The sequence below is a fragment of the Acanthochromis polyacanthus genome, chromosome 12 (assembly GCF_021347895.1).
Source record: "Acanthochromis polyacanthus isolate Apoly-LR-REF ecotype Palm Island chromosome 12, KAUST_Apoly_ChrSc, whole genome shotgun sequence".
NCBI lineage: Eukaryota > Metazoa > Chordata > Actinopteri > Pomacentridae > Acanthochromis > Acanthochromis polyacanthus.
In genome coordinates, this window is record NC_067124.1 from 26,304,060 (window position 1) to 26,330,180 (window position 26,121).

The 26,121-nt window shown below is 38.8% G+C and overlaps 2 protein-coding genes across 5 annotated transcripts in view; one reads left to right on the top strand and one right to left on the bottom strand.

Moving 5' to 3' along the window:
• On the top strand, nt 1–15,472 carry ica1 (islet cell autoantigen 1). Of its 2 annotated transcripts, none has more exons than XM_022201227.2 (13): nt 1–167; nt 3,673–3,702; nt 3,815–3,986; nt 4,483–4,555; nt 6,026–6,149; nt 6,920–7,118; nt 8,756–8,881; nt 9,065–9,163; nt 9,243–9,343; nt 9,440–9,495; nt 9,833–10,066; nt 12,160–12,249; nt 12,420–15,472. In XM_022201227.2, the coding sequence occupies exons 2-13, from the start codon at nt 3,686–3,688 to the stop codon at nt 12,539–12,541; spliced, it is 1,413 nt and encodes a 470-aa protein (XP_022056919.1). In that variant the 5' UTR covers nt 1–167; nt 3,673–3,685; the 3' UTR covers nt 12,542–15,472. The 2 variants fall into 2 exon arrangements, with proteins under 2 accessions (XP_022056919.1, XP_022056918.1); XM_022201226.2 differs by having other exon boundaries at nt 2–167; nt 9,812–10,066.
• LOC110956004 (glucocorticoid-induced transcript 1 protein) overlaps nt 14,946–26,121 on the bottom strand; it is a 22,977-nt gene continuing 11,801 nt past the window's right edge. For 2 of the 3 annotated variants that reach the window (XM_022201225.2, XM_022201223.2), the window contains exons 5-9: nt 23,883–24,011; nt 22,947–23,084; nt 18,940–19,129; nt 17,593–17,713; nt 14,946–17,262 (exon numbers count right to left, since the gene is read on the bottom strand). In XM_022201225.2, the coding sequence (XP_022056917.1) occupies nt 16,911–17,262; nt 17,593–17,713; nt 18,940–19,129; nt 22,947–23,084; nt 23,883–24,011 (930 nt within the window). In that variant the 3' untranslated portion in view covers nt 14,946–16,910. The remainder of the gene's footprint in view (nt 17,263–17,592; nt 17,714–18,939; nt 19,130–22,946; nt 23,085–23,882; nt 24,012–26,121) is intronic. The other variant, XM_022201224.2, reaches the window with a different exon arrangement.

Genomic DNA, 26,121 nt, shown 5'->3' on the forward strand with positions numbered 1-26,121 from the left:
ATGACGTCATCAGTGTTTCGTGCAGGCGGACAATGCGCTGAAGTGAAGCAGCAGCTGTGTGTACAACACGTACAGTAGAGCAGGGCCTGTCAGCCTGCCAGAGCTGCTGTGGGTCACGATGGCAAGGATGTAAAGCGCCTTTTTCTACATGTTATCGACATGCCGAGGTACGTGGGGAACCGGTGTTTTTATTTTTGAAATCCACTTGTATTTATTGTCAGATTTATTCAAAGAATGAGAGGGAGAGGAGCGCTTCTGGGTGCTGCTCCGTACGGTGCAGTGAGCCAGGCGTTGTTTATTCCAGTGCGGGTAGTCATTTCTAATTGTGCTGGTTCATTCAGAATAAATAGAAATAAACATCGATTGTTTTCAGCCTCCCTGTTTAAAAGGTACTGTGGAGGACAGGTTTATCGTATCATCTCTTTAAAACGAGTCGTGACGTGCGAGCTGCATGTAAGATGTGGTGATTATTCATTCATTTCATCCAGCAGGTGATGCGCCTCTGGAAAACAGGTGCTGCTGAACATTTTACATGAACACAGAAGCTAAAATCTACTGGAGTTAATGATTGAACAGAGCTGGGTGGGATGGTAGAAATACAAATAAGCCAAGATCTCTGTCACACCTTATTGATGTGGAATAAAGGTCATCACACTTACATAAGCACTCTACTCACACTCAAGGCTTTTATACTGCTGAGTCCAGATCAATTATTATAGATCCAGCATCTATATATCCAGCATATACTGGTGGGGATACTGTCTCGCTAAATTCTCGTCCCAGTTTAAGGCCTCCAAGTGAGCTGAAGCAGAAGTAAGAAAGCAAAGTTTTATCTCATGTATTAATGGTTACAATCATAATCTGGATTCATCTTGAAAATAGAGAAAGTTATCAGTGTATTTTTGTAATCTGCTTAAAAACCAAGATACCTCCAGGGATGCGAGGTTTGATGAAATACAATCCAGGGTGAAAACCTGGTATCCCAGTGACAGAAAGTAACTAAGTGCATTTACTCAAGTTCTATACTGTACTTCTATACTGCAAATATATCAGCTTTAGCCTAAGTACAACTACTCAAACACTATTTTTATGTACAGTTTTGAGGTACTACTTCATTCAGGTATTTCAATTTTGCATTACAATCTATTGTTACAGACTAAAGTTTCCAAAATTTTGGTCACATTTCAGATGTCTACACCATAAAATATTTTATGGTGTAAACTGCCAAACCATGACGGCAAAAATCTGTAAACTCTAAAGCAGTTTGATGCAGTTTATATAACACTGAATCACCGTAAATAAGTTAATCTGAAGAAAACTGTTTTGAATTTTTTCTCTTGAAAAAATACATTTTCCTACTGTTGTACAGTTATTTAACATAAAAATGCCGTAATATGTCTAACAGTACTGTAATTTCTGTGTTTATTTCTTGAAAAAAATAGTTTTTCTCAGTCGTGCTGACAGTGGAAACATCCTGTAACATTCATAACAAGCCACATGGCTATTTTTGCATTTATTTCATATTAAAAAAATACAATTTGTACCTGTCAAATTAATGTACTTTTGTGTTAATAAAATATGCTCTAATATTTTTGATAGCTATAACTGCAATTTTTGCGAAAAATACACTTAATGTTAAATACACAAACTGTTGTGCCGATAATTGAAATATCTATGTAATATTTATAAGAAGTTTCACAAACTTTTTTATGGTATTTTCATGTAAATCTTCAAGTTTTTAAAGGTTAGAACTTTTTTTTTTCAACATTTTTTTAATTACAGCTACAACCGCAATTTCTACACCTATGTCATTGCTAAAATACATATATTAAATGTTAAATACACTAACTGTTGTACTGATAATGGAAAAATGCTGTAATGTTTATCATAGGTCACATAAACTTTATTTTATACGGTATTGTCATATAAATTTTCAAGTTAAACTTTTTTTTTTTACAGTAGCATATTTTTTTCAGTATCGATACATTTCTTTTCCGTAAATGAAGAAAATGTCTGCATTAGTCCAGTATTACATCTTGCCATTATGTAGCATAGAGTTACAGTGTTTGAGCAGCTGCAGGTGAGCTGCTGTGCTCTGAGTGAACAAACAGGTGAGGATAGCATGTGCTGGTAAATGTTCACAGTGCACACTCACACACAGTTTTTGGTCTAGTTTTTCAATATGATTCATGACCTGATGTTGCTTTTTTCAGCATCATTTGATCGAACAGCAACTACTAATGACAATAAATTAATTTGTATTTACTCTCTGGCCTGTTTTGAGAAATAAATCAACGCAAGAAGAGTGTGTACAATATGGCCCAAATCCAAATGTCAATTGTGATTAGCCTACAGCTTAGTCTGAATTGTGCTTCATGGGTTAATGACTTACTGAGCTGAATTCTCAAGGAGGCAGACCATTAAATGAGCACAACAATATGACAAAAACTGTGCCCAAAAAACAAATACTATGATGAATTCAGCCAGTAGCTGACAGCAATAGGAGGAGGATTCAGGTCTTTCACCTAAGTACCAATACAACAGTGTACAAATACTCCATTACAAGTAAAACACCATCATAAATATTCAATCTAAGTACAGACATGTAAGCAGGAAAATGTAGCTGAAGTATTAAATTTAAAAGCCTTGATTTGGTCTCTCTGACTGATATTATACATAATGAGGTTAAATTAAATTATTAATAGTGAAGCATCAGTGTGTCAGCAGCATATTCCTGCTGCAACTTTGAACTTCTTTATATCCAGTTTTATGTACAGGGACAGCTGAGGCACATGATTCCTGGGCCAATAATGGCCATTGGCCATTTGAGCTGGAGTGACTATAAACAACTGATACTCTCCATAAGTCAGTTAAAACTAAAGAAGCCTCTTAGATAAGAGGTAAAACATCTTTAGGAGCCTAAAAGAAAAGTCCAGTTGCTTTCTACTAAAGCTCCAAGTATTTACTGAAGTACTTCACTTGAGTATTTTCATTTTATCCTACGTTATGCTTCTACTCGACTACATGTCAGAGAGAAATTCTGTCTCTAACTTTATTTGATAACTTTTGTTACTAAATAATTTGCATTTTTGGATCAGTAGTACAAAATCTAATCAACAAATGAATTATGATTTATTATTAGATTATGATAAAACTTTACTGATCTTCAAACAAACTACCCAGCAGTTAATAAAGTCCTTTACTTCACCTTTCCAGCTGCTACATTCAAGTGATGAACAGAGTATAATCCAATAACACTGTTTACATTATTGAAATGAGCAAATGTGCACTTGTACTGTTGATACTTTAAGTATATTTTTATGTCAGTGCTTTTGTGCTTCAGTAAACTTTTGTAAATGTTTTACATCTAGGCTGTGGTATTGTTACTAAAGTGCAAGATCTGAGTACTTTGTCTTTGTCTTCCCACATACAGACTTGGTTGTATACTTCTAGTGTGATTATATGTGTGATTTAAAAAAAAAAAACACATATTACATAATACATATTTGGACACAAAGACTGTGTGTAGCTCTTTATCTTCGAATTCAATCCAATGGGCAGACTTTTATTTAGGAAAATGAAAAAGAACAGGACAACAGACCCAAAAACACAGATATTTAGAACTACACCTATTATTCGGTGGGAATCTAAGTTTCTGTGCTTTCCCCACAGGGAATCTTGAAAAATGGAGGGAGGAAATTTGTGAGTATCTCTCTGTACCCACATTCAATTTCACATTGCTCCACAAGTTCCAGGATTTTACACGAATACTTCAAGCAGTGACAACATTGTTCCAACCTTGGTGCCGTTGCAGCGGTTACTCCCGAGACTATCTTGACCGCTTCATCCAAAGCCAGGACTCATCTGTGGTGAACAAGTTCCAGCAGAAGTACTGGAAAACCAAACAGACGCTCATCAAGGTCACCGGGAAGAAAGAGGACGAACATGTGGTGGCGTCGGACGCAGATCTGGATGCCAAGCTGGAGGTGACGCTGTTAAACTGTCTGTCTTGTTAATTTACAGCATGCTCAGTGGCAGCCATGTTTGCCACCTATACACCTCTGCTGCTTTCCCTCAGGCCGATGCTGCACAGACTAAATGGCTTTTTGATTCACACGACACCAGTATTTGCTTGAGGCTTAAAAGTTACATTAGGAAGGCCCTCAACCACTGTTATATACGCCTCCATTTCAGGAGTGAGGAAAGTTTAATGGATGAAATCAATACTTGATAAACATCCAACATTAATGCAGGTCATGTCCTCGACAAGCATCGCAGTAAAGTGTTTGTAACTGGGCATCTACAAACTTGTTTTCAAAGCTTAATGTGACACATTTTGTAAAGGTTTTAGCATTATACTGCATCCACTCTGTAGATATTACCTTTAAAAGCAGTAAGATATCACTCATTTAAGTAGTTTTTTGTGATTTGTCTTGTCCATCCAGAGTTGTTTTGACTGTGTTGATTTCCTTGGCTCTGCAGGTCTTCCACTCCATCCAGAGAACCTGCATGGAGCTGCTAAAGGTCATCGAGCAGTACCAGAGGAGGATCTGCCGTACGTTCAAAAAACAGCATTAAGTATTTTACAGAAAAAGAAACTTTTGATTAAATCTGAAAGAATCAAATGTTGACATAGTTTAAGGGTTGTAACATATCAATATTTAACTGTTATATCTCATGAACAAAAGCCATATCCAAACTTCCTTCACCACCTAACCAGGATGACAGTTTAATGAAGGCAGTCCAGACTTTAAGGTACATCCCAGGCAAGTTAGTACAGTTAATCCCTCCAGCATTGTGGGCTCCTCTCTGTTAAGACATGTCCACCATAAACCCACCGAATGGCATCTGGAAAGCAGTCCGGTCAGATTCAGCACCAAAGAGCATCAGCTGCCAGCCCCTTTTCCCTCAAACATCTCGTAAACTAAGTCATTTCAACCCCGTATTTTCAGTTTGTCCTCGGATCACATTTGGGTTTACTGGGTATGTATGGAATCACCTGGTCTATCTCATGAAAGGCTGAGTGCTCTGAGAAGTTACAGAGCACAAAGAGACAGCAATCAGTCATTTTTCTATCAATGACACACAGTCACATAGAGGTGACTCTGTTGTTTCTAAGGGAAAGTTTCAACCCTGTAAGTTACATGAGTGCAGCATTTATGCCTCAGAAGTTTTGTTGCAGAATCTGTGACCCAACATTACATAATTAGTATTTCTCCACCTTCTTTGTGAGCTCTTTACCTTCCCTTGGCATTAACACTCAACGTCCCAACTGGGAGACTCTACCAGGAGCTACTGTCCTTCTCAACCCGCCCAGCCAGCAGGCAGATGGGTCCCCCCTATATAGAGCCGGGTTCTGCTCGAGGTTTTTTCCCTGTTAAAAGGGTGTTTTCCTTGCCACTGTCGCCTTTGGGATTGCTCTGGGGGTCAGGCATATGGGTTCTGTAAAGCGTCTTGAGACGATTTTGACTGTAATTGACGCTATATAAATAAAATTGAATTGAATTGAATACTGCCTTTAACAACACAGCTCTCGGGGGTCATGCAGCCTCCTAACATTGAGTCAACAGGAAATGATGGAGGTACTAACAATAGAGTGGAGATGATTTCAAAAACAATGCCATATTTAAGTAGAAGACAGAAAATTAACTAAACTAATAACTAAATCAGTATTTCCTTAATATCTGGAGAACTGCACTAATGCCCCAGTAGATTTAATCTATCCTTTGTCTTCTGTTACTTCATCTCATCCAGACCGACTCCATGGTGTTGAGACCAGAGCTTTGTGGTGGTCACACAATCAGAACTCTTTTCTCTTTTTGTGGCTCAAAGCAGTTCTTTATGTTTGGGCTCATTGTCCTGCTTTGGAATGAATTTCAGACCAATTACATCAGTGTATAATAAGAATCTAAACGTAACCGAAAGGGCATGACTAAGCTTTGTTTCATCTGAATAAAATTGCCAATCGGGCTGAAAAGTTCTGAAAATAAATCTTAAGATCGTATTTTCCATCTGTGCTGTGCAGTTCTTTCCCAGGAGGAGAATGAGCTCGGTCGCTTTCTGCGCTCCCAGGGCTCACAGGATAAAACCAGGGCTGGAAAGATCATGCAAGCTACAGGGAAAGCGCTCTGCTTCTCCTCCCAGCAGCGGTAAGCAACAACACATCCTTACCCACATAAGTCACAAGAAACTTACAGATGCATTGGGAAATAGTTTTGTGTAAAAGATCAGTAAATTGCATCACCTCAAATCCCTAAAAGAGAACTGCCTTATTTGTTCAAATGTAATCCCACAGAAATACTCATTAGCTGTAATCAAATGATTGCTATTACAGAGCTGACAAGATACACTCATTACATACATTATATTAGAAATGAGGATTACATTGATGTAATAGTCGGATCTGTGTCACAGCTGGCTAACTCATAAAACTAAAATAATGGACAATAATACTTCAGGGTTACCACTATTATAATATTCACATATATTGCTGAGACCATTAATAATGTGGCTGCCATGATTTTGTATGTGCTCGTGTTTCTTAAAATTAAAGTCTCATATTTACTGCTTATCCTTATTTCTGTGCTGAGCAAGATAAAACTGTTTATTGAATTGATTCTCCCAGGGGCCGTTGATTGATTTTACTATTCGGCTTTACAAAACACTTTCAAGCTCTTTCTCTTTTGGGCCTCGAAGAGACGAGATACCTTTCAGTTCTGTAAAGAGACTTCCTTTGTGTGTTAAGTATCATTTGATAAATCAGCAGACTCTAATCTGTAATGTAAGACCCAGGAGGGACTGAAATGAGAATATCAATATAACAATGTGCTGATGTCTAAAATGAGCACAGTACTGATTATTTATCACAAATTTTCTACACGCAGCGCTTTAATACTGACTTTAACGCTGCCTCCTATAGATTGGCTCTGAGGAACCCTCTGTGCCGTTTGTACCAGGAGGTGGAAACATTTCGTTACCGAGCCATCTCCGACACTTGGCTGACGGTGAACAGAATGGAGCAATCCAGGACTGAATACCGAGGAGCACTGCTTTGGATGAAGGACATATCTCAGGAGCTCGATCCAGACACGCATAAGCAGATGGAGAAATTCCGCAAGGTTGGTCTTTCAAACGGTGCATCAGTCAGGATCATGAGTCTATGTAATAATGGCTGCATTCCTTCTAGTTTTGCCTGTCCGTGCTCTGCTAGGCTTCAAAGTTCACTGGGACACTTGAGCCATTGCTAAGCTGCACATACTACAACAATAATAGGTCACAATTTATATACAGCATATAATACAACAGCCTTCACATTAATTGCTCTTTTGTTAATGGCTCAGCCTGCAATCCACTGTGGATATGATGGAGACTTTTTCCTGCCGGGAACGACATGAAAACAGTCATATCAGAAGCAGCGTGTGCGGAAAGTGGCAACATATTATGACTACAACAATAGCAATTTCCTCATTTGCTGTAGGCTGCAGCAAGTTTTATCGCTAATTAATCTGTCATTTGTTTTTTCGATTGAATGTTTAGTCTGAAAAAATGTCAGAAAACGGTACAAAACATCCATCATTGGCTCTCAGAGTCCCCGTGTGGCATCTTCATGTATATTGTTTTGTCAGGCCAACAGTCAGCTAATCATTAACAATCAACTAATGATTTTATTAATCATTTCAGCCCTAAATACCGATTGTGATTGATGCCATGCAAAGTGGAGGGAGAGATTATGAAATGGAATGAATCTTTTCAGCGCAAAGAACTGTGCAATTAAACAGGGCTGAAACTGGGACTAGTACTTTTTTTATTATTAAGAAATGAGTACTAATTTGGTCTGCATTGTCATTATTTTTCATGATATGTTCTCTTATGTGGCTAAATAGGCAATCAACCTCCGCAAATGGACCATATTGTTCTGTGTATTTGTTGAGACAATGTGAATACAAACAGAAATTCTGCTCCTAACTCGGAGCAGTGTTGCAACATTATATTTCCCTTAAAACTTAATGAACACCTCTTACAACATCTGACATGCGAGTGTTTTTTTAAACGTATAATTGAGTTTAACCCTCCTTCTGTCCTCATTTACGGGTAGCAAAAAATACTGTTTCCTTGTCTGAAAAAAATCCAAAAATTCAGCAAAAATTCCCCCAACTTCTGAAAATTTGCAAAACCTTCAGGAACAAAATTCTAATAATTCTTTAAAAGTTTCCCTTAAAAGTTTTTTTTTTTTTGAAAAACCGAAATTTGGCAAGAAAATTCTTGTAACTAGTTTCAAAAAATGAGTAAAAATCTTCAAAAAAAATCCTAAAAATATCAAAAGTAATTGCATATATATCAGTACAACTTCTAGTTTCTTTAAGACCATTCACATATTTTCATGTGAATGTTCTTAAACATTTTTACATTTCTTTATTTTCCACCAAAAAATGTTCAAAGATTTCCCAAAAATGTTGAAAATGTGGACATCAGAAGTCTCACTATGATCCCCCCCCCCCCAATTTTCAAACTTTAAAACAGGTCAGAACAACACGAGGGTTAAGTAGTAAAGAAAAAAAACAGATCACTTACAGAAACATGCCACTAGAGGGCAGAACACACCCACAAATGATGGCCCAACATCAATGCCAGCAGAACTCAGCATGCTCCTCTCCGCTTACACATTACACTTGCACAAACTTGAACTGTGCTATTCGTGTTTACACCGAGTGTTATCTTTATTTGCGACATCCCTTTCCTATCTTTTCTGTCTCAGGTTCAGGCCCAGGTGCGCACAACCAAAACAAGCTTTGACAAACTGAAGAATGACGTGTGCCAGAAAGTCGACCTGCTGGGTGCGAGTCGCTGCAACCTCCTCTCCCATGTCTTAACCACATACCAGGTAGACCGCAGCCCCCATCTGTTTGCATACACTCCACCGACGTTAAATATGCTGTTTTCAGTGGGTTTGCCAAAGGCGGATTTGTCAGGAAGGAAGACAAACATGAAGGGAACAAAGGAAAACAAAACATTGCATGGCATGTAAACTAAATTACATTTTCAAACATGTTCATCTATGTTTCAGACAACACTTTTGCACTTCTGGGAGAAGACATCCCACACTATGGCGGCCATTCATGAGAGCTTCAAAGGCAGTCAGCATTACGAGTTCTCAACAATTAAGGTCAGAAAGCATCCCGACTTCTGCAGTTCCAAATTTTGAGAAAACAGGAGAAAAACCAATGATCTGACTATCCTTCCAGACCTTACAAGACCCCACGGACAAGCCAGCTAAAAAGAAGGGGAAGAAGAAACCCAAAGCAGAGTCAGAAGATGGAAAGAAGGCTGAAACCACAGACGACCAGTGAGCTTTTTTTTTGTTGAGATCAGTCTTGCTGCACACCTGTTGCTCATATGAACAAAATGTTACAAACTTATCTTCTGGTGGTCATATTTATAGGCTCATCTCACTTCAAATAAATGAAAATGAAAACACCAGCGACAAGACCAGAGAAGGTAAAAAGCAGGATCATTAAATCTATAACCGCCATAATGTATTTTAAGATGTTCTTTTATTGCAGAAATGTGTTTCCATTTAGTTTTCATGTCTTACAATCGTTTATTTATACTATCTGAGGATTTTTAACATGGTATTTTGGGGCATTTTTGCTTAGAAAATTACTAATGGATTAACATGATTAGTCTTCTTATAACTGACCACCAATGCAGAGTAATGTGTGAGGAGCTTCTGAGCACACAGAATGGATTAGATCATAGAGAAATTGCTTATATTTCTGTAAACTGACTACACCATTTTGGCTTCCCTGACTAGATCTTCTCTCTGCTGATCCAGAGGTGGAAGGAGAGGAGAAGGACAGCATGGCCTTACTCAACGAGATCCTCGGCGGTTTGTCCGTGGATGACGGAGACTTTTCTCGCGAGTGGACGGAAGTGTTTGGAGAGACCGAGGAGGGAACAAGTGCGGCATCCGGTAGACCAGCAGAGAGCCAGCAAAAAGAAAACTCCTTCTTTCTGCCGTCGCAGCTGTTGGACCAGAGCTTGAATAATCTGCAGTCTTCCGTCTCAGGTCAGAAAAGACTGGTCCCTGTGTGTGTGTGTGAGCCAGATAGAAAATGGACAAATGGGTCCAAAAATGTCTTCAGTGGCCAAATAATAGACTGTTTGAGTTTTCCACCAAGATAAAATCATGCAAAGCCTCAACAAATTATCCACCTTAATACCAATTTAATTAAATCCTGAGGTGAAATAAATATGTCTGAAAGCTAAATAATAAGTTACATTGTTTTTCCATGAATGAATACATTATAAAACACAAAAAGCAGAGCTAGTTTTTTTCCGCCTTGTTCTGGCTAAATGTTTCCACACGGGGAGAAAAGTGGCTTTATAATGATTTATCAAGCCCATGTCTGTCAAAGTAATAGAAAGAGGCAATTAGAATATGGCAATTAGATTTGCTTACCCGTAGGTAATTGCAAACTACTTTCCATTTCATCCGAGCCTGGGCACAGGCTGCTGCCACAAAGCCTGGTTTTGCTGATTTGGTTTTTTCTTTATCCAGTTTGGAGGGCTGTGGGCACACGTGCAGATTTCAGGAGGGATGCGAGGAATACATCCCCCTCAAAATTAAGAACACATGCATTTGTCTCCTTCACAAAAAAAAGAATAAAGAAAAAGAAAAGAAGCAAAGGACTTTTTTTTTTTTTTTTTAGAATAAACACTAACGTTTATGCACTGTGCCTGAATTCTTTCTTTTACATGAATTATGATGTTTCCATTGTAAACTGATGCAGAAAATGCACAAATTGGAGCATAAAATTCAACATAATGCCAGTGGGGGAGGATATAAGCTATACTTGTGGCTGTGAGTAGCACTGCTATAAGGAAATGTAGACTTCTAGTTTGCATGTATGATTCATTTAGCATGAGCAGGAGGGTTAACGGTGATTCCTGCATTCAGAGTCACCCTGGCTATATTCCTGCTTGCTATAAAGAAAATCAAGGTCAAGGAGAAGCAAATGGCACATTAGTTTAGATGCAGGGAAGATGGGGTTTTTAAGAGAGGTTGAGAGTCCAGCTAATCAACAAAGCAGACTGTGGCCTCAATCTCCTCCTTATAAAAAGCTGTCAAAACTAATTCTAGTTTTTCTTTTTTTTAACAGATATGACAGGTTGAATTTAAAATTGTGGCACCACAAAACAAATACAATATATAGGCCCTGAACTGTGTGAACGCGTAGAACTTGGTGAAAGTAAAAAAGCAATTATAAAGCGCTGCCGCAGTAATCAGTCTGCAAGTGCAGGTAGAAGACTGAAGTGCGAAGAGCTTTTGACACCTTGCAAGGACGCACAAATCTACTTCTGCACTCTTAACTTGTTGTGCACTTATTCATTAACTGTCTACTTCACGCTTTCGAGAGTTGGCCAAGGTTGATCACAAGTTCAAAGAGGTCAGAATCAGCACAGCAGAAAGCTGTTTAAATTTTGTTCCCGAAACAGCCAAATCCTGAAAGAATCACAGAATTTATGAGACTGTCCAACCTGGCAAATCACGAACAAAACAGCTAGAGACAAAGAATGTAAAACAAATCATCGAGGAAGGAAATCCCCGAAATCTCAAGAGCAGAACACATCCAGATGCAACAAGGCTTGAAGGTGCAGTTAAACAACAAAACCTGTAACAGATTAACAGCCTTGTCATCTGTGTGCATCTATCTATAAAACATTTCATTCAAGATGTACACACTGGGACTTGCTGATGGGCAAAAAACAACCACCACCACCTATGATATACCATCATGCACCTACATTCCCAACATTAGTTTGTATTTAGAGCACTGGCTGTTTGTTACTAAGCACAATAACAACACATTCCACTGTCCTCCCTCATAACACTGAGTGTTGCTCCATGCTGCATTTTATGGACACACAAAGCATACAGTTTTAATAAAGATGACTGAAATCAGCCATCAAAGGTGCAATTTCAACTTGTGGTCTGTATTTAATAAACGGTTACAAAATGCTAGCCTCGATCAGCTGTTTGTGTGTCCAACAATCCACATCAGCAGTGTGTGAGAAAGTGTGAAGATTTATTTGTTGGATCATGCTTTGGCACGTCAGCTGTCCCCTGATGACTAATCCAAATCTGCATCTCCACTTCAGATTGGGCTGGGATCATTCCACAGCCCGTCACCCAGGCAACAGAGCACTCATCTGGAGCCAATCAGAATCCTTCTAAGCCAGCAGTGAAAGGTAGGACCGGGCCAAATGAGTAATACATATGTGATTTATTCCAAGTCAAATTAAGAGCTATGTTTATGGGTGCTTAATGAGAACTTTTAGCTTGTTCACATTCATATTTCTGGACCTCAACCAGATGCAGTCTGTGGACAAAGATGCTGACATTTACCCTCATTTTACAGATGCAACAGGGACTTCCAAAGATCTCTCAGCTTGGTTCAACCTCTTTGCCGACTTGGACCCCCTCTCCAATCCAGATGCGGTCGGCAAAAGCGACACCGAGCACGAACTTCACAACGCATAGTTTGCCCCGAGCATCATGTGATCTCTTTTAAAACGGAAACATTTGGAAGGGATACAGCTGCATATTTCTGCCACCGGGATGAGAAAGAAAATCTGATTTGACCCACAATCAACAGGCCTCATGCAAAAATAACTTGTACAAGCAGATTCAAAGATGTCTGATACAGAAGTGGCATAAAAAGAGGACTGTCAGGTTCTTCAAATTTCTTCTTGGTACAAACTAAATTTACAACTGGTAGGTAGGTAGGCAGATTGTCTAACTCCCTCCACGACCAGAAAACAGCACACACTTGCTTGTCTTAATTACAATTCTTAATCCTCTGAACCCCAAATCACAGATCCAGAAAGCAAGCAGAAAACAAAATCCCCACATTGTCAACTTTGCAGCAGTCCTTGCAGAACTAATCATGTGTGAAATGTATTTTTTCCAGAAAAAATAATCAAATCCAGTTTAAAATTGTGCTCATTCACATCACTTTTTTTTGCAAGTCTCATTTAACAATTGGATAAAAAACTCAAAACATTCTGCATTCCTTGGAACTGCGGAGAAGCCATTTGTGACTCAGCTGTAGCAGGCAGGTGACAAAAACTCGGGAGACTTTTGAGCTGAACTGCAGGCAGTGTTTACGTGGAGCTGGTAGGAAGCAAACAAAAAAATTAAGCAGTGAAACAGCTACAGTATGTAGAGGCAACAGAGGCTTTATACAGCTGTGGTCACCGGGAAAAATATTGCATATGTTGATTCCAGTTTTTTTCAGATAAACAATCAAAGGGATATAACTGTATTTTTTTTTTTTTTTTTTAAAAACAAGGAACTTCTTGGGGTACAGAGGGTTAATATAAACCAATCTGGAATTCAAACATGATTATTTAACTTATCATGGCTTTCAATGACTTAAGTTTTTTTGTAGATTGCACGATTTTATTGGCATATTTTGATACAGCAGCTCAGGAGTTGGAGAAAACTGTCCCTCTGAAAGCTGCCTCAAGGCGTCCAGTTTCATTCTCCATTGCAGCACTCCAGCATTTATCTATCAGTGACCTTCACCCCTCTTAATTGACTCTTACGTCTCTCACAACACGTGCTACTCTGATGAAACATCATCTGCAGCTGTAATAGCAATATATATAATAAATAATAATATTCTTCTTTGAACAATAAAAAAAAGGGGATCTTGGTGTTACATGACAACAATGTGTCTAAAACTATAAATCAGAAAATATCTCATGGTGGCAGTGTTATGCTGCTGTAAATGTCCCACTAACAACTGTCAGACTTCTTGTGAACGAAGAGAAACATTCACAAGATGACCGTATTAAGCCTGTTGGTTATTTCACTGGGTTAAACATTCAATGTTTAGCATGGATACCTCAGTACGAGTTTGGAACAACAAGCCTTTGACGTTCGCTGCCTTGGAAATCTGTACTCTCTCGTAGCATTCATGCTTTATTTTCCGATTCTCATTACTGAAGATTGCAAACAGGGAAAACTACTTTACAACGGAAAGAAAGCAAACATGACAAGGATCTCAGTGCAGCCGCTCGTGTGTTTACAAAGGAGTGCAACAAGTTGACTGGAGGAATTTTAATGCAGTCAAAGATGATTATTCAGAAATAAACTGAGGCATGTTTCCCTTTCATTCATCTATTCAACACTCCAAACTGAATTACACCACATCTGAAAGGGTGAACTTTATCCATCAGGAAGTTGCTTTCCTTCATCAGCAAAGAAGTTTCCTTTAAAAAAAAAAAAAAAAAAAAAAAAAAAAAAGGCTTCATTGCTTTCAAATTCATTTGCTACATGCAATATTTGTGATCCTCTTTTAAATATATTGCAGAAGTGTGTGGATTTGTCTTCAATTAAAACACAAATCTGTCATCTATTACTGCATGTTGCATGCCTTGTTTTATGTCATCCAGTAAACGTGACTGAATGGACGAGGTTTTACATTGAGATTTTTTTTTTTAAACATTCTTTGACGTTTGTATTTATTTCAGTTATTGGCCTTTGTGAGGGAAACATGCAGTTCCAGAGTATTATTCTCCCAGAACTATGAAAATACAATCTCTTACTGGTATCGACTCTAATGCTGCATAAATTGAATATCTATCAGAGTAAATGCCTTAATCTAATCACATCAAGAATATTGAACCCCATGAGAAATATCTGACTCCTTTACAGTATATTAGAAAAGAGTGTAAATTTATTTTGGTGTAGCTTCTCATTGTGTCATTTTTGATGTTCAAGCCATGTGGCATTTGTTAATGTCTGGTTATAACCAAATGCATCAACTGCCTTACCTTGAATCTTATTTGTATATAAATGCCATGCTAATTATTACTGATCATTAGTCACTGTCTTTGTGTATGGCCTTAAAAAAAGAGATTACATACCAACCAAAAAAGACATTTTCTGTTTTCTTTATTGAAAAACACACAAGATCTACATAAAAACGTGTAATACACAGGAGAACTGAATCATCATTGCCAAACATGGCAACCATCTCTTAACTGCACGGCACAATAAGCTTGTGAATATAATCAGAATTAGTATGATTGAAACTCCTGGAGCTGCAAGCAGAACAGAACATTTCAACTTAATTTGTGTGGTATGTGCAGCAAATGTTGTTCATATTTGTGTTTCTTTGTGCAAGTGGTTAACGAGACGAAAGGTTTGGAATGAAGCATTTACTAGTTATATCCTCATCACAGTTTAACTGGCATAAATCAGTCATGCTTTCGTTTTGTTTCTGCTTTAATATGTTCTGAAAACTGAACTTGTGCAAGTAACAATAGGCCACATGTGGTTGAAACTGTATATCAAGCCAAACTGTGTAACACAATGTTTTAGTGTAGCTTTACTTCAAACAATAATTAATTGCACTCTTTTTTCTGATTGCTTTAACTTACAAATTGGTCTAAAATAAAATTAGTGATTATCATTTCATTTTCAAATAAGTGCTTAGGCTTGGTTTTAATGAATCGAGCCTGTGTCTGAAACACAATGAACCGGTGTTTAGATGTTGCTGAATTGTTCATATACAAACTGAAATGCACATAAACATGATGCTTCTGGCACAAAAACGGTGCCCCATGTGTTCCGAATCCGTGTCAGGCCTTTCATCGCTTTGTAATTTGCTTTGGTATATATTTAACAAAGGGGTTAAACAAATGACATAACTGTCAACTTCTAACTGTGGGAGGGTGCAGCTTATGTAGCCAGTTCCATTGACCAATGCAACAGCCATCTCTGGAATGTGTCATAGCACCTGAAACTCTAACCTGAACGAGTTAACTTATCTGTCACAAGCTGTGACATCAATCAGTTGATTCAGTTTGTAATAACATCCCTCTTCAGGGAAAAAAATGAACATTTCTGCAAAAGACTGGAATGTCTTTCTGAAGAACGTCATAAACACTGGGGAAAGGCAACATAGTCCAAGCAAGTACATTCTACATGACCTGAGTTATTGTTCTGGGTAGTGTGGGGAAAAAAAAAAAAGAGGAAAGTGAGGGGCTGTGTGCTTTGTGATTTGGTCACTGAATAACGAGCTGATATTTGCATTTTTTGTTTAGCTTACCAAGTTGTATTAGTGATCAAACTAGGAATGCAAATCTAAGTTTTGGCTTGTAAGCCTGTTGGGCCTCAAGCAACTGCTGGTTTAATGGAGACATTTGCTACAAATACATTCAAATAAACAAGTAAAGAAAGAGCCATGGCCTGCGTCCGTCTGAGCCAGGTCTAATGTGGGGCAAACTATAAGACATCCCAAAATGCTAAACATAAAAAACATAAATGTATTTCAGATGTTAGCTTGCTGAACACTGAACAGCTAATAAGCTGGTTAGATAACGTGAGTATGATGTGTTTTGCCTGATATCTCATAGTTGACTCTTGTGAAAGTTTTGGATTTTTCCTTTAACTTTATCCTGATAAAACTGCTGACACTAAGTAACACAATAATTTAAGCAGTCATTTCTATTTTTTTTGTAAATAAAGCAAAGCTATTTTTGTTATGGGTGTTGTTGCGGTACAGAGAAGAAGGCTAGGTTAGTGATGGATGAAGAGAGGCTGTGCCCAAGGTCAGCAACAATGCCCAAACCATCAAGTATTCTTATTAAAACATCACAGTTCACCTACAGCTGGGCTAACACTAGGATCAGCTCATGCAGCAGGACGCTGGTACCATTACGCTGCTCGGCGTTTGTCATTTCCAGACCTTGGGCACTCCCTGCTGGCTAACGTTAGGATTATCGGAGTGCAAGGACTTTTTTTTTTTTTTTTTTCTTTCCTTTCTTCTTTTGAACCATACCACCTAACTAGTTGCAATATTTTAACTGTAGGTGGTCTGGTCATGAATACCTGAGGACTAGCTGGTGAGGAGTACTTGTGCTGAGCCATCTTTCCCCACATCTGTGTCAGGGCTCTGGCTATCTGTGCTGTTGTCGGAGTTTGCGCTGCTGCTCGAGTCGGTGTTCCTGTCTGTGGAGGCTGCAAAGGTAGCTAGTGGTGCCGTGGCCAGAGTCGGGGTCACCTGAGGCCCCGGGCTGTTGTTGCCATAGAGGCCGGGGTTGATGGAGGAGCAGGAAGAGGGAGACACGGGGGAAAACAAAGACGAGCAGAGGAGTTTCACCGGGCAAAAGGCTGAGCCCCTGGGAATGAAGTTTACCTTGTTTTTGTCAGGACACGAGAAGAGTGGGAAGCCTTTTGATTTGCCAGACCTGAAGAAGACAACACAAGGCGCATTCAGTATTTTGGCTTGTTAGTTTCTATTTAAAAGACCGTTCTGATTAACTGCAAGTTGTTTATGCTACACAGCCATTTTGTCCTCATCTCTGCCACCCACAATGCAAATAAGCTTGTTAGCTTTGTTTTACTATCCTAAAACAGAAACTCCATGAAGCACCATTGTAAACTTTCTGTTGTTGTTGTTTTAATGCTCAGTACACTCTGTAGACAATAGCAGAAATGTGCAGTACAAAGTGTCAAATACGAGGGTGCATTTAAGAACATAAACACATCATAAAATCTAAACCAGTAAAAATACTCACACCAACTCCTCAAACACTTTGACCCTCTCACAGCCCTCTGGAGGCTCCCGTTTGAACATATAGCTGTTGTTAGGTTTGGGAGAAGTGGCAAACTTGGGGAGAGGAGAACTACACACACCGTCTGCAAGTAAAGAAAAGTAAAGCAACAATTTGCTTAAAGTAGGACGGCACATTGTTTGTAAAGGTTCACTACAAATGTTTTTGGTACTAATCCTTAATCAGCAAATGGCTTTATATAATACAAAGTGACACATTTTTCTTAGCATCCACAGCTCTACTGCCAAAAATCCAATCTATGCAGCCGAACCAGTCTTTTTTCTATTGTTTTTTGGTGGCAAAACCTGGCACCTTCATTACTCACTGGAACTTGACAGTTTGGTCAGTGATTCAGTTGTATTATATTAGCGACTAATACATCCACTAGAACTGCACTAGAGGTCTGGTAAGCCAACTTCACTTTCTCACTCATGACACACACCATATACCCGTTTTCTCTTTCTCGCTTGCTCTCTCTCTCACACACACACACATATATATATATATATATATATATATATATATATATATATATATATATATATATATATATATATATATATATATATATATAAAAATTATAAAATACATCTGCATGCATATGTTTTTTTAAAACTTGTAGTCTTTAGCCTCAAGGAACAGTGACACTTCAGTCAACTTATCAGATGTCAAACAGCTCTCTGCAGTCTTGTAAAACCAATAAACAGAGTAAAGTAAAATCGGCATTATTTTTAAAAAACACAAATAAAAAAAATAAATGGCACAATTCCACCATTCCTAGCTTCATTCTATGTGCCTAATTTTAAAAATAGAACAAAAAATCCTGTGGTCCTCTTTGCAGCCAAGAAGCCATCAGTGATTCAGCTACAACCAACAATCGTGACAAATTGGGGATGGGACTGTTTAGCTGAACTGCAGGTTGGGTTTACACAGAGCAGGTAGGAGATAATTATGGAAACAAGTTTAAAGTTTAAATAGTAAAAAATCTATCGTATGTCGAACTGCCACCTGTGAGCACATTAAATGTACATACTGATTTCAATTTTTTGCAATAAATAAAGAAGTTCAACTTTTCTTTTTTTAATAATTTATGGCATTAGCTGTGTCATACAGAGCAAAAGATGCTTGAGTTCTCTCTACTTCTATCTATTGATGTGCCGTTTCCATTGAGGTTCAGACTTTTATGTTTGTGAAAATGAGCCCACAGTGAGAAAAACTGTGACATTATCTACCAACGGCCAGAAACAACTTGTTTCAAATGATGAATTCAGTGATCCAGGCAGCTGCATCTGGTCAGCTGTGAAGGCGCACCTTTGTCGATTTCCTCAGCAGAGCAGGGGCTTCCATCAGGGGACTGGAGATGGTCAGAGCTGCAGGGGCAAGGCGACGGGCTAGATTCACCACTTGAAGGGGCCTGTGTGTCTGTGTCACGTGTCTCCCCACTGTTGCTGTAGCGGTGCGGTGGGAAGGGGGCACGGCGGCCATCTACTGCATCCATGGCCTATGAGGACAAAATGCAGAGGAGCTGGTGAGAAGTCAGGCATAACATACATGAATCCTAAAAGGGCAAAATGGTGGTGCTTACTGATTAGACACACTAAAAACTCAAAGGTGACGATTATTTCTCTATAAGACTCACTCAAACTGATAAAAAGATCCTGTGCAACATGCTACCTGCTCATTCACTGGAGCTAAAATGTTCCAAATCTAAGAATCGCTGCAGCTTAAAGGCCTCTGGTGTGGTTGCATGTCTGTTTAAAGGGCAATTGGAGAAGCAAACACCACACCAGATGGTAGCACTTGACGGTAGATGAAGTGTGATGTGCAGAGCGTTCTGCTTTGGCACAGCTGATTCAAAGGGGAGAGCAGAAAAAAGGCTCAGTACACAGCAGGCTGTAAATTTGTACTGGTGTGTATGTTCGAGTGTTTAAACTGGATGTGTGTGTGTGCCTGTGACTTTCTAAGAGGAGTTTTACAGACCTGCCAAGGTTTACTACCCCGCATCAGACAAGATTTACAGGTCTCCTTGCCTCCAAGTGTTTTAATTCAGAGCAAGTGAGAATATATGTGCCTTACTGTCTTATTGTACAGTGTCCAATATTTCAACTGACTGCACAAGCTTATGTTTGTTTGCATGTAGGGAAATTTAAGCACAGCTTAAGTTATTTTTGATCATTCAGGGCTCCAGACTAACTTTTTATCCTAGGAGCACAGTGGCCCCTTACTTAAAATTTTAGAAGCACGAGCAGAAAGTTTAGGAGCGCACACCAAAATGAACTTACAAAGTAAATATTCCCATTTCCTCTCATTTTCACTGTATTACTGATAAATACTTGAACAACAAATGCAGTAACTATAATGTTTTCAATTCACATTTTATTGTGTAGCAGTTGACACAACTTCACAAGAAAAGCACACAGAGAGCACAGTACTCCACCATGGCTGCTCATTGGACGTATCATTTCCGACAGATGAAATCTTTAATAAAAAATTACCTTGTGCTGAGCACAGGCATGTGTTAGGCATGTGCATGTTATTTATTTATACCGAATCACATGTAAATTATCCTGATAAAGATCTGTTGATCGGTTCATCTATTTTGGTGAGCCTTTGTTTTGCTAGCGTTAAAATAACTGTTCCCTCCATGCTTTTATTTTGAAGGCGTATTATTTAATGTGACAGGCTTTTATTTTTTCACCATTCCAGTGGCACAGGAAGTGTTTATCTAAGAAGAGGTTTCTTGACATGACAAAGATGCTGCAGAAAAGTCTGAAAACTCACGTGAAGATGAAAGAAAACGGTTCCACGCTGTTGCTGTCTAAAGTTATAAGCACCTAGCTGGAAAGGGGACAACCTCTTATGGTGAAGAAATGAGTGAAGGACAGAAAGCTGAATTTGTGTTCAAAATAAGGCTGACGGCTGAACATAAATAAAGGTTTTGTGAAACATCAGGAGCTTCACTATTGTCTGGCTGGGGTTTGCTACACTGTGTGACCTAAATATGTAGCGGTCAGGAGGAATTGAAATAGAAACACCCCAAAATTTAATCATTTGTTCCTTGTGTGATTTTCCAACTGATCTGACCTTCCCTGAAAATTTCATCCAAATTTGTTGGTCCGTTTTGAGTAACGCTTCACACAGACAGATTCACAGACAAACGTACGCCGATTGTCACATAACTCTGCTGTTCCTTGGCGGAGTAAAAACTAACATTTGGTGAGTTCCTTAAATGATTCAAACTGAGAGCCGAAGTAGATTTATGCTGACTTAAATGATACAGTATTGATCCTTAAAATCCAAATATCAATCTTGTGCCTTTTCTAAGTAAATGTATTAACCCTTTAAGCTTCAGTGTACCGCCGGCGGTACACCTACTAATTTGCATAGGAATTTCAAGAATGTCCGACGGCCGCAAACGCGCTTATACAAACACTATACACCGATGGAAAGCTTAGATTCTCATGAATCTGCCGGTATAAACCACTTTCAGATGCGATTACCACAGCGGGTGAGAAAAACACATTTGTCCGACAAAAACAAATATTCATCCATCCGTTCTCTATACACGGCTTCAACGCACACAGCGCGACTCACATTTCCGGGTTCATTATTATACACAAAAAAAAAGATTCCACAAAAAACGGCCATAATCCAACCTTTTACATCCAGATGACACAAGCCAGTAAACTATTTTGTCCAAAACATGTCCTGAAGTCGGTATAAAATCCCCGAATCGGTCCTTTTCAAGGAAAAGCACCTCGCGATGCCCGTCCAATATTCCCCGTATTTTTCGTAATTTTTTTATTTAAAAATAGAATATTAGCGATTTTTTGTACTGAAAACGGCTGGAATTGACTGAAGCTTAAAAGGTTAAAACACCTTTGCTAAGTGTTATGTTTATGCAGTGGCTATTTGCTGTAATTGGTTCAATAAGTGCTGAATAATATGTCAATTTTTTACTTTGTGGAAAAGTAGTTATCATCATATGCACACAAAGGTTATATTAAGTGAAAAAGTAGCACAGATGATATGAGCACCATTGGGTCAAAACAGTGCCATTAACATATGACGTGAGAGGTTGCTGCCAATGTGGACCAGCCACAGTTTACGGGACTGTTGTGACTCACGGCATTGATCTGAACTCTGCTTATGTTTGTTGATGAGATGTTATCTCTGGCGGTGGGATATAAAGCTGTGGAAGTCAAGTACTTCATTCCATCTCTCCCTGTGTGCAGATATGAGACTGATGTCTTGTCATCACAGTGCAGAGGAATTTGTGAGCAGTCTTTCGGTTTTTGCCCTGTCTGAGACTGCAGCTGCAGAATAGATGTCTGCACTTGGTTTAAAAATCGACTGCAGACAAGGAATGTACTTGTATGGAATAGCTTGTTTTATATGCATAATGATGATGTAGGTCTCAGTACTCTTTCACTGTTTAGTACATGTATGCCTAAAATTAGATGAGACGTTTTTCATTTTGCTCTAAAAAATCCCGAGTGAACCCAGGAAGTATTTTTACAGCTTAGACTTGCATGTGCACTTTACACAATTTTATATTCAAGAAAACAACATCGTTCATTTTCTGGATGAAAAAAACAAAATAAAAATTGAATAGAATAAGAGTAGTTCTTTACAAAAAGATAAAATTAGTAACGAACAAACGTGAAGCATCAAGACACAATCTGAATCGAAATGAAGCGTTTCGATTCAGTGACATCAATGTCACTTAACAAAATTTCACAGCCACAGGACACTGGACTAATAAGGTAGAGTACCCGTAATGTGTTGATCCAGGGAACAGATTTAATGAAAGTTATGCTCTTTTGCGTATGTTTGGATCACAGATTTTGGATTTGTTGTATTCATATTTGATCAGCAGAATGTAGGAAAGCCAACAGAGCCTTGGCAAATTGTTCTGCAATGAGTGGTGGTCATGGGTGGATTGCCCCCGATGCCAGCCCTGTACTCACACCAGATGAATAGGAATAAATCCTAAACTAGTCATGTTTTTATTTCTTTACACATTTTTAGCATTTGTTAACAAATTACCCAGGATGTTCACTAACTATGCCACCTATATAAGCAGATCATTTGTAGTGATTAGCTGCAATAGTTGTATTTATGGAAAGCTGTTAATCATTTCCAAGGCTGCATGACCTGAAATTTAACCTCACTAGTGAAAGAAAAGAAGATTTTCTTGCAAATCAGAGCATGTCTGGCGAGTTTATCACATATAATACAGGTCTGCAGTTCAAGAAGTACTACAAGCTATTTTAACCACTGCTTCAACCATCACTGGTGTGTGTATGCATTCCTACCTGTATGCCCTGCTCCCAGTCCTCTCTGATAAACACATTTTCCAGCTCATGATTGATGCCCTCCACACTGCTCGGCACTCTGCATATGAAGGATTTTGTCATAGGGATTGTTGTCGAGGTTGTTGAAGCTCCTTTGTACTGAAAGAAAAAGAAAATGAAAACTAAGGCAAAAATTATATACATGTCAAAATAATTTTGTATTCAATGATCTTGCTTGTGGTATTGCATTATCATCACCCTCATCTTCATTGATGTAGTTTCACCATATTTAATGGGTGGATAAGTTAAGTTTCAATATATGTTATTGTCTTTAAAAACACAGCCATGACTGCGCTTTATGTGAATGTTACTACAGCACTTGATGGATTTCATTGCTGGGCATCTGTAAATGAATGAACTACAAACAAGTAGAGAAAAGGGCATGTCCAGACACATTCCTCCTTTGCCGTCTCCCTTTTCCGTTTTACATAACTGGTCACAAAGGACACTAATTAACTAGACCTCAGTCAAATTCAGTGCAACATATGTCATCATGGCCAGTACACACCACTAAAAAAAAATACATAGATACTTTCATGCTACACTCACTCCTAAAACAGTCTGCACAATGATAATGTAATTATACAACTTCCATTTTCTTCATTAGTTTAAGTTAGTAAAAATAAAACCCGACTAATCATTTAATACTGTTAACTGAGTAATGTAGAAAGCAACATTATTTTTGTCCAGGTATATTAAGATTTAATCTCTTGTCTTCAACAGCTGTGATATAGTTTGGTCACTGGAGGTTACATTTGGATGTTTTTTGCTTATCTGCTAAGCTACCTTATCATATCACTGCTGTCAGGGTAAAATCTGGCATCATGTCCTAATTCAAAGAGAGCATGCCAGTGACTCACATAGGCAAGGTCGTGAATACTGACAAGAGAAACTCACCTGGGGTTGGCATGCAGCAACACCATGCTGCGCCTGTTGTGGCAGCTGCAGTGAGCTCTGCTCTCTGTCTTTGCTCTGCCGGCTGACCTGTTTGCTGCGCTGCAGCTGTAGTCTCAGTTTAGCAATCTGCTGGAAGAAAGGAAACATCACTTCAACTTTTCCCATCAATTGAAATAAATTAAGCCAGAGAGTGAAAAGCTTTCTTCCTGAGTATTAAACTGCCGGTCTAGTATTAATTTGACGCGACAATAACTTAACAGATCTGAAACATGCAGTGTTTGATTGCATGTTTAAATCAACTTAGACGTACTTTGTACGATTTACACAAAAAATTATCGTTTTTAGGAGGTCTTGAAAGATTTATTTTCTAATGGGAAAGACAATATCAATATGGGGCAGTGGGCCAGTGGTGGTGCAACAGTTAAGGTCTGGACTACTGATCAGAAGGTCAGAGGTTCAAACCCTGATGTGGCCACTGGCGGGCTCCTGAGCAATGCCCTTAACCCTTCCTGCTCCAGAGGTGCTGTAGCATGGCTGACCCTGCGCTCCGACACCCCCCCCCCAAATTCGGGGGATGTGTGAACAGAATTTCCCTCTAGGGATTAATAAAGGTAGGAAAAAAAACTAATGTAACTTCTCCAATTTCATTTTGCAGACACTTTTAACCAAAGCATGTACATCTGAGAGGCAATACAACACAAGCAAGGAAGTAACTTAAATATGGCTGCAGACCAGTATAGTGCATTCAATCCATGGTTTATGTCTGATGATGAAACAAGTTAGGTCAATGGGTGTTTCTACATCTGTCCCGGTATCAGCCTAAAAACAGGATACCCTTTGTGAGCCTAACAGACGCAGTTGTACTGTGCAGACAAAGGTGTGGTCTTCAATGCTGATCTTGTAATCCTGGCAACACAGTCAACAAAGAGACTTGCTTTTTTCATAGATGTCCTCCCACACATGAAATCGCAGAGGTTACAGAGCTAAAATGCACTTCACTGCATTCACTTAGTGACCGCAGCAGTCGATAATGACAAGTCCAGACAATCCCAATGTAATCTCAGTGGATGGGAAAAAAGGATTTCCTGACTGTGCTATGCTATTAATTGTGCAGGCCGAGGAACAGGGATTGTCTGAAGAAATATGTAAACTAAGCTTTTCAAGAATGCCTAGTTATAGTGTATGACGAAGTTTACACTAAAATGTGATTTATTAAATCTGATGACATTTTATCCAATAAAACAGTGTTGACTCTGGTAGCCAGAAGTTAAGTTTCATGAAATTCTGGTGGCTGCATTTAATAAACAGTGTCTTCAATTACTTCTGCTTTGACATCTGTGGACATTACTATAGAGTAACATGGATACTATGGGTTTTCTTCTGTACCTTTTCTATGTCATAATAAAAGCCTGAACAGTAAAATGAAATCATTGGCCATCCAGATCTGTAGCCTAATGCTTCTAGCATGATCAGAAAAGTGTAATCACAGCCTGGTGTGGTGACACATTGTCAACAAAATAAATGCAAAACCTGTTTGATCAAAAGAACATCACAGCATTACCTGAAGGGAATAGTGTGTTTGAAATCATGAACTTGTATGAACTTCTTACAAGCTTGAATTATACCTCCCTTAGCATTTCTTATTTAGAATTCACAGATTTAGATTTGCCTATTTATTCTTTCACTGTCTGGTGTTGCAAGGTACTGCTCTCTATTCAGCAAGTCAAATTCCTTGTGTGTACTCACTTGGCAATAAAGGCTTTCCGATTCTGATTCTGGCCCTGAAATATTATGGAATGTAGGTTTGGGAAACGGCTTTTAAGTGTATTTGAAAGTGCACTTGCACGGTTGTAAAGTCAATGCTAAAAAAATCCAATAGATCTGTGTCCCATTATCATTTTGGATCTACTACTGGGCCACAAAGCGAAAAATATGAATGCTTAAATTAATGCAGGAGCAACAGAGTTACCCTGAATGAGTTTACTTGGTGCAAACTGAAGAGGAAACAATATGGTTGTTTCACCCTTGAGAGGAGCTCCTGCACTGTCTCTCAAAAACAACAGGCCAGATGCAAAGGCTGCAGTTGAGTGGGGAACAGAGGGGAGAAGGAAGTTAAATTTAGACTGTGGTCTGGAGAGTTGGAGACCTTATAACTCCATGTGGTCGACTGTTTGGCCACCAACCCCGGCAGATAGACAGGAGTGGAAACCAACCTTAAGGAGCATAATATTTAGGCTGA

Bases quoted from the DNA above. Each gene is read 5' to 3' on its own strand.
- ica1 (XM_022201226.2), top strand. The intron at 7,119-8,755 runs GTTGGTCTTTCA...TTTCTGTCTCAG, and splicing joins AGATGGAGAAATTCCGCAAG to GTTCAGGCCCAGGTGCGCAC. The intron at 9,344-9,439 runs GTGAGCTTTTTT...TCATATTTATAG, and splicing joins GCTGAAACCACAGACGACCA to GCTCATCTCACTTCAAATAA.